General features: G+C 35.3%; 1 protein-coding gene across 2 annotated transcripts in view; it reads left to right on the plus strand.

Annotated features, from left to right (window-relative positions):
* The window catches only part of eas (ethanolamine kinase 1), a 116,344-nt gene extending 110,695 nt beyond the window's left edge, over positions 1-5,649 (plus strand). Inside the window, exons 4-6 of one of the 2 annotated variants that reach the window (XM_067143541.2) lie at positions 896-1,122; positions 5,014-5,135; positions 5,403-5,649. In XM_067143541.2, coding sequence (XP_066999642.1) covers positions 896-1,122; positions 5,014-5,135; positions 5,403-5,423 — 370 coding nt within the window. In that variant the 3' untranslated portion in view covers positions 5,424-5,649. Of the gene's footprint in view, positions 1-895; positions 1,123-5,013; positions 5,264-5,402 lie in introns of both variants that reach the window. The other variant, XM_067143540.2, reaches the window with a different exon arrangement.
* The last annotated feature ends 3,814 nt before the right edge of the window (positions 5,650-9,463 follow it).

A 9,463-nucleotide genomic window follows, 5' to 3' on the forward strand; every position in this document is an offset into this window, starting at 1 on the left:
CACCACCACCACCACTTGAATATCCTGATACTTTCCACTGCATACTTTACATCTGCATTTTTACGTCATTCCCCCAACTCCCAATTAAGATATTGGATGGCCCTTCTTTTCCTCTCAATACAATGATGATTCTCTAATGGAAGATATCAAATCAGTCATAATTGACGAACAGTCAAAGTTGGTCTCCTCTGCTCTGTTCAGCGGATATACTAATCTTGACGTGGCATTGTCACCCCGGGTCGACCTTCCCTTGGTCTATCAGTACCTTTCCAGCGTTTCTGACACTGCACTTTGGGTAACCCCTATGATGCATGATACTGCTGCTTGTGTATGTCCACCCTGAATCAGTCATCATTCTGGCTTGGCGAAACAGGGAAATACGTATTGCTCATGAAACATGAATACTAGCTGAGGCTCGTACTGCACTGTATACACTACTACCAGTCTTCACCTGAAATGTTAAACTTCACCCCAAGCTCAACACAGACCGCGGCAGCAACATCTGCTGTAAGCAAAGAATTGAATTACTTGTGTGGTGATCTATACCACTTAGAACAGGATTACACACGCCCTACCACATTACACGCCTAATCCCACAATATACCAAACTTCATTTTTAGGTGTATATCTCAGCCTTATAATGAGGGGAGAAACGTACAGATTTCTATTATTAGTCATCTAGGGGAAGGTGGCAATAAGACGTGTGCCTGGGCCTGAATATCTTGACCTAGAAGTTGTGTGACTGGTTGGCTGTATGACTTGTCAAAGTTTATTTTTGTAAATGTTACGTTCTTCATTCTGTCGAATCAGTCAAATTAATCTGTGTTCTTTCAAGAATTATTTAGTAGTACTCAGTTTATGAATTCTTTACATTCTATTATTTGGTCTCTTACAGATTTGTAAAGCTAATTCCCAATAGGCAAAAGCTACAACAAGAATATGAACTCTTGAAATCTGAACTGATGGATCTAGGAAGTCCTGTTGTATTTAGTCATAATGATCTCTTGCTGGGAAATATAATTTATAACTCAAAGAAAGAATGTGTAACATTCATAGATTATGAATATGCTAGCTACAATTACCAAGCATTTGATATTGGGAATCATTTTGCTGAATTTGCAGGTATGTATATTCTTCATTATCTGTACATTATTCTCCTTTTAATCTTCCTTAAACATGTTAAGTTGTTCATTGACTGCCCAGATCAGTCAAGGGATATTTGCTATCTTGGGTCTTTGCCTGAATTTCAGAGAACTTAGAATGGACTTGAACCACCTTGGAAAAATTCAACTTGCAGTTGAAAATTATATTGTTTGGTGGCAATAAGGAGAAGGAAAGTAGTAATCCAGTGTAAAGAAAAGGAATTGAAAACAGTAAGTGTCACAAGTAAGAAATTAATTAACCTTAGGGTATATAATATAAAGATAGTTATCTATAAATAATATTAAAACCTTATATTACATACTCCAAGGTACACTACTTGTGACGGCATGGAATTCTGGATTTCGCTCATCTTAAATTCTAAAATTCTATAGTCATATTACTTTAATCAAAAGAATTCTTTTTCCCCCAACATTTTGGGGCATATTAACTTGCTTGAAGGCAAAAAGAAACAAAAATTTATTGTCATATATTATTCACATATTGCTTTCACACAACTGTCTCTAATAAATCCTGTAAAATCAGTGTTCTTTTCATAAATTCATAAAGTGGAAAATGAAAGACTTGCTTAGTAATTAAATCAAAGGTTAACCAGTTGCTAGTCAGGTGTGCTGCACCACAGAGGCATTCCCAAAAGCAATACCAAGAAAAACTTTGATCTTATACTGTTGTCAATCATGTAAATAAATATACTTAGTTTAATAATCATATGGCCCAAGGCCGTATCGAGTGGGGGAGGTTGGGGGGGGTCAAACCCCCTCCAAAATAAAAATGAACTTGACAAATTTAAACAGCATATACAGGGTTTGAAATATCCTCCAATAAATTTAAAATATTATAAAAAAAAAGCATTTGAAAAATATACATTTGAATTTAACCTATAAAATTTGTCCCATCTTTAAATGTTTCTGTACGAATATAGTTAACAAATTTACGGAAAACATAAATGGAAATTTAAATTTTGGTGAGATATATGGATTGTTTTTTTTTTTTTTAATATTCTTAGTACATTCTGCACCATTGATTATTTTATTACACATATACAAATATTTTCATGTTATTGAGCCACCACAAACATTAAAAAAAAGAAGATTCAAATCTCTAAATATTTTAATACTTCCAGTGAAACATAATGTTACCTCCATTTTTAAACAAATGACAGAAATTTTTACCTCGTACTGCACGCTCTTGTTAAAATGTGTTCTGCCCACCAGACCGCTATGAATTTACCTTTCTACTTCACCCGTTGAGTTGTAAAAGGCACTGCTCTGAAACAAATTCAAACTTTTCTTTCTGTAAAACCTATTTGAAAGTAAAAAACATTGTTGATATAATTTTGGTTTACGGAAGCCGCCCCCTCCCCCCCCAAATTCTACCCCCCTCCGAAAAAATCTGCCTATGGCCTTGATATTGATATGTTGCAGACATTTCTATTTTATGTCATTTAGGCTGCCTGCATGTCAATTTTGATGTTCTGTTTTAATCTTCCAGATGGCAGACAATCAGGAACTCTATTGGGTGATCAGTTACTGAGTTTCTGGGTGAACAGCAAATGTGTCTCCAGAAATATTTTACTTGGCAAAATCATACAACACAGAACGCCAATTTTTTTTTTTTTTTCACCTTTCAAAATTCTGACTACCTCTGCCAGGTTTCAGCCTGCAATCTCAGAACCCCAGGTCAGACACTCTACCACTGATCCACAGGGGAACTTTTATTTAAAAGAACAACTAAAATCCTTTGATTAAAAGAAAGTATTTTGAACTCTGTTTTTTGCTGAATCCCAAAATTTCAATCAATCAATCAATCAATCAATCAATCAATCAGTCAGTTAATCCTCATCTGCATTTAGGGCAGTCGCCTAGGTGGCAGATTCCGTATGTGTTGTTTTCCTAGCTTTTTCTTAAATGATTGCAAAGAAATTGGATATTTATTGAACATCTCTCTTGGTAAGTTATTCCAGTCCCCAACTCCCCTTCCTATAAACGAATATTTGCCCCAATTTGTCCTCTTGAATTCCAACTTTATCTTCATATTGTGATCTTTCCTACTTTTAAAGACACTATTCAAACTTGTTCGTCTACTAATGTCATTCCATGCCTCTGACTCTGTTGTCCTCTGGGTCTAGAAGTGAATGCATGAAACTCACTGTTCACAGTGTAAAGATAGTAGGCTACAATTGAATGAAAAATAAATACCTACATCCTGTTTTCCAGTCAATGACCGGGTCAGGGTTGGGATGAATGAAGCCTCGAACTTGCGGCAAGGATAGGAATTGTGCGAGCTGCCGAGGCCTGTCGCACTCTTCTGGGGCAATAATTAATGACTGACAGATGAAATTAAATGATAGTGGAGAGTGTTGCTGGAATGAAAGATGACAGGGAAAACCGGAATACCCAGAGAAAAACTTGTCCCGCCTCTGCTTTGTCCAGCCCAAATCTGACATGGAGTGAGCGGGATTTGAACCACTGTATCGAGCGGTGAGAGGCCAGCGCGCTGCTGCCTGAGCCACGGACGCTTGCTACAATTGAATGATGCCCATAATCCACATGTAAATAGTCAACTGGTTTTGTGCATACACATATAATAAACAATATCATGAAACTAGGATGCAAGGTGAATGTTTTCTGGCTGATCTTGCAGCCAGAGTGATGACACCAATGTGTAAAACAAATGAGCACTTGTCTCAAATACATGTTTTTTATCCTGAATAAAAATGCAAATGTTCTGGATGATAGCTATTAGAGCAAACTATGCCAAAGCTGTCACATGTAGTTTTATTTTTACATCATCTCAAGACAGCAATACATCGTCAAAGATAGCATAAATTAGTTTATTTATCACTGATCTTTGGTTAGCTCTCCTTCCTGCCCTACCCTACTGCTCTTCTGGTATAGGTTGGTACAACCTGACTAGCAAATAGGCAAATAGTGCAGTAACCTCTTCTCAGATATTCCTATCTTTTGGTAATTGTCATTTACAGGGGCAAGAAACAATAAAATTAAAAACCACATTAATTATTATTATTATTATTTACATTTTTGTGTATTATATCGATTAAGATTTATTTTCTTGGTGCTGCATTGACATATAGTGACTTTACCATGGAAACTCCCAATGATGGTATGTAAAAGTCCATAGATTTATTTTTCACATGAATTACACACATGCCATAATAATAACTTATTCAAGTCCTAGGGTGCTTTCTCAAACTTAGATTTGATTAATGCAATGATGATAATTATATACAGTCTTAACAGATAGCTTTAATCACATGTCCCAGACTCCAAACTTTCAATTCCATCAGTAAGGGAGTGACTTAAAATAAAATAACAATTTAAGAAAGAATAAATTAAAAGGGAATTCCAGTGAAGAATTTTTTTAGGGAGGGGAAGGGGGGGGGGGGTGTAATATGCACAAGACGGAAGACTATGAATTCTGAGTACTGGATCTCCCAAATACTATATATATTTTTTTTTTTACCAACAAACCTATTAGAACCAGTTGTGTGATTAAAGAGGCAGCTTTACTTGCTGACATTGTGAGTAGAATATAATTTAGTCAACAATTATTAACATATTGCCTTAAGTTTTGCTGCACTTTCATTTTAAGGATATTCCCTGCTTTTTATCACATTCTCACTCCAGACATTTTTTTTGCATACCACTGTGAGCAAAATGAGCTTTGAAGGCAGTTTTTATATGTTGCTGCATATTTACTGTAAGTTATGTTTTTTTAAATGTGTCACTAATATAATGCTAAAAAATTACAGTGGTAATCTTCACTTCATTTGATATACTTTACATGTAGTAACAGAGTTATAAACTACATATCTTTGATTCTTTATACTAGGTGTATCAGAAGTAGACTATTCACGCTATCCATCACCTGAGTTCCAGCGCCAGTGGTTGCGAATATATCTTGAAGCATATCTGAATCCTGTGGAGGCATCTGAGAAAAATGAGAGTTTGGAGGTGACAGAATATGATATTGATGTCCTGTATGTTCAAGTCAACAAATTTTGCCTAATGTCACATTTCTTTTGGGCTATTTGGGCTCTCATCCAAGCTGAACATTCCACCATAGATTTTGATTTCTTGGGGTACGGTGACTGTATGTTTTTGATAACTCGTTACATTTAATTTTATTATGTTCAGAGATGTAATTTAAATTTCTCATTTGAAACTTTGTGTAGTTTCGCTTATCAGAATATGACTCTCACATAATGATTCTCTTTCCAGGTATTCTGCCACCCGACTTGAAGAATATTTTGCCAGAAAAGACCAATTTCTCTCGTTGAAGATGCCTGATTTATGATGATCATTTTTTGTAATGATATTATTGTAAAACCCTGTGTAGATCACAATGTTTTGTTTGAATTTTAAGAAATTAAGATAGTATAACAAGTTTAGTATTCAGTTATATTTTATTACATTTTATGTATCATATTACCAGTTTTATGAAAAATAAATAATTTATACCAGGTAATGTTGTCAGCTTTATGATAATACTTAGAAAATTAAAGTCAGGATATTATGTTTTCAAATATGCAATCTATCTGGGCTTGGGATTGTTAGAAAGTAAGCTAAATGTATGTGTGTCCAACCCTTGTCCCGTTTCTCTGTGGGGTTGGATGTAAAGTGAGATGAATCTTCGTAGCGAGTAAGCTAAATGGACAACTTAAAATAAAAATTGTACAAAGAGCTATAGTCAGATTATTTAATGAAGGATAAAGTATTACACAGTATTTTAGTTTTAAAATCATAGAAAGTTACAAATGCACTGACATTCTTAATAAACATTTTCTTAAATTTACTGTGCATATGGTCTGTTGCCCCCATAGGATGTTGCAGTGATCCTGAGAGTGATGCCGCCAGGATCTTGGCTCCTGGCAGTGTCACCCAATCTGGTAAGGTCAAGGGTGGAAATCCAGATTAAATGGCAGTCCCACCACTGAGATCAGATGCTGTAGGCTAATAACTAACATATCTTAAATTTTGTTATTAAAGAAAAGTAAACCAGAAACAACAAAATCAGTCAAATACTTCTATAATACTTCTAAACATAAGAGAGAAGGCATCCACAAAAGGCTTAGAAAAGAACTGAGAAGGAAGAAGCCTTTGAAATGGGGACAACTTGGAAGGAGTTTACAGCATTGGCAAATTCAAGACCAGGGTGGAGCTATTCATAGGTGCCCTAGGTTTCAATAGGAACAAGAGGAATTAAGTTAAGTTGTTAAGTGTATTTCCAAATATGGGAAATTAAGATTCTGAAAATATACCATATAATACTGTGTCAATATTAGCAAACATGCTGTGTGCAAACTCTCCCACTTGGGTGCAGCAGTATGTAGTGTAACACAGCAACTCAGCCAATACTTCTCAAGTTATATCCCTCAATGCTTTAGTTGTTAAATCGTGAAATTAAAAACATTTGTAGTAGCTGTGACGTGCTTGAAGATGAATGTTCTTACCACTTATAACTAGCAGCGAGTTCATTATTGTAACATGTGTGGTCGTTGTCTTCTTCTTCTTCTTCTTTTCTTCTTCTTCTTCTTCTTCTTCTTCTTCTTCTTCGTGGATGGGTCACTTAGGACCATGCATAATCAACATTTGTTAGCTTTTTATTTTAGCTCAGTATTCCTTCATACATAGTGAATGGGTGTTTTTCGTTGCAGGGACCATACATGTTGATTAGTCTTTCTCTCATCCTCAAAACCCCGTGCGAGTGTGATTTTTCTCATTTAATCTCGGTCCAGTAGATCTGGTGATCCTAATTACTTCGTGTCTTTCTCTGTTTATACTAATTTGATCTAGTGGTTTTATTCTTTAAGAACGTGTAAATTCTGTGAGTCAGTCTGTTTGAGTCCTTTCCTTCTAAGCGCCCTATGAGTATTATTCTTCGCATGTGCATTTTGTAATTTTGTAATTCTGGAGATTCTTTTAAATATTTACACATCTGGTTTTGAAAACTGTACTCATCTTTGATTCTCAGTCCTGGTATTTTTCTTATTATTTTATGTTCTTTCACTTCTAATAGTCCTTTTTTTTTACTACTTGCTTTACGTCACACCGACACAAATAGGTCTTATGGCGACGATGGGACAGGAAAGGGCTAGGAGTGGGGGTTTGAACCTACTATCTCCCGAATACTGGATACTGGCCGCACTTAAGCGACTGCAGCTATCGAGCTCGGTGAATAGTCCTTTTAGTTTTTGTATTGGAGAGAGAGTTTTTGATGCGTAGAGAGCTTCAGGTTTGATTACTGTAATATAATGCCAGATTTTTCAGTTCCAAGAGAGACTTTTTTGTTAATTGAAATGCAGTCTCAATTTTCTGGAGTTGCAATTCAATAGCTTTCTTTTCATTACAATTTTCAGTAATCTATTCACTTAAATATTTAAATTCTTTTACTCACGAGATGTGGTTCGAGCAAATTTGGAGTTTTGGAGTTTTGATGTCTGTTTTTTCAAATGAAATTTGTAACCCAGTTTTTGTTGCTTGTTCTTGCAGCAGTTCAAGATGATTTTGTGTATTGTGGATGCCTTCAGCAATTAGTTCCATGTTGTCTTCAAATGCTAAACAGTCAAAACCTATGCCTTTATGTTTTGGTCCGATTTGGCTTGCTTTTCACCATTCTTTTACAAATTTTTCAAGTGCACAATTAAAGAGTAATCGGAATAATCCATCTCCTTGTCATACTTCTGTATTTATTGGAAGTTCTGTGTTCAATTCTACCATAAATTTTACCTTAGGTTTGGTCCCTATGAGTATTTCTTTAATGATTTTTGTTGCCTTTTGATCTAGTCCAAATTCTGTTGGTATTTCAAAAAGGGATTCTCAGTCTTTGCTGTCATATGCTTTTTCGAAGTTGACAAGTGTGATAACATAACTTTTGTTTGATGTACTGCGGATGTATTTCATAGAGTTTTTCAGGTTAATAATTTGTTCTACGCATGATCGTCCTTTTCTGAATCCGCCTTGGTATTTGCCAATTTCTGGATCCAGTTGAGGTTCTTCATGAATCAGGAGGACAGAACTTATAAGTTATCGAGACTAATGAAATTCCATGGTAGTTGTTGGGGTCCATCTAGTTTCTTTTTTCTTTTTTTTTTTTTTCAGTGGATGTACGATCGCAGTCTTCCAATCTGCAGGGATTCTTTCAGTTTGCCAGATTTCTTCTATTATTTGAGTTTTGTTGTGAGATTTTTTCTAGAATTTTCCATAATTCTGCAATGATTTGGTCTTCCTCTGACACTTTCCTTTTCAGTGACTGAATTATCTCCTTTATTTCCTGTACGTTTGGTGGTTTGGAGTCTGAGTTTCGCTGTTTGTGGTGAAACTCAAATTTTTCTTGGGGCTTCCCACAATTCAGCAGTTTAGAAAAGTATTTTGCAAGAATTTCACAGTATGGGCAAGTTCCCCATGTTCACTTTTGAATTGAAGCGATGTGGGGGAGTACCGGTACTTTCTTAATTTCTGTTTAAATTTTCTGTAGCAGTTTAGAGAATTGTGTGTCTTGAAATCATCTTCTATTTCTTGTAATTTTTTTTCTTCATGTTGTTTATGAATTGTTCTTATCAATTTTGTGACTGTATTTCTGATGTCCTTGAGATGTTGCATGGTCTTCTGATTTTTGTTACGAGACCAATTGTGCCATGCCTGTTGTCTGAGTTTTATGAGTCCATCACAAATCAGCTGTCCATCATGGATGTTTTTGTGTTCTTGTGTGTGGTGCTATGTGTTCTGCTGCTTTAATAAGTCCTCTTTGGAGCTGTTGCCCATTTTATGGATTTCATTTTTGTATTTCTTTTGTAAATTTTTAATTATCGCTTATGTTTTGTACATCATATTTATGGTATGGAGCTATCAGAGTGAATTTCTCTTTTCTGGAATGATATTTAATGAAAATTTTTTGGGGTAATGGTCAGAATCCAGGTCCAGTCCCTTAAGAACTTTCAGTTTCATGATTTCTACTGTATTTACACTGGAGATCATCACATGGTCCAATTGGTATTCACTTAACAACGGGTTAGGTGAGATCCAGGTGTTAGTTTGCTGCGATGTTCTCTTCTTGAAAAATGTTGATTTGAAGAATAGATCATGGTTTTTGCAGATCTCATGAAGTCGTATGCCATTTCAGTTGGTCTGTTTATGTCCTGACCATTTACCTACCCAATATCTATATTTCTTTGCTTTGCCAATTTGTGCATTAAAATCACCCATAAGGACCTTTACATTATTTTTTTTGGATTTTTTAGACAATATTATCTAATTGGTTCCAACATTCTTACAATTGTTCT

The sequence above is a fragment of the Anabrus simplex genome, chromosome 3 (assembly GCF_040414725.1).
Source record: "Anabrus simplex isolate iqAnaSimp1 chromosome 3, ASM4041472v1, whole genome shotgun sequence".
In the NCBI taxonomy this organism is placed as follows: Eukaryota; Metazoa; Arthropoda; class Insecta; order Orthoptera; family Tettigoniidae; genus Anabrus; species Anabrus simplex.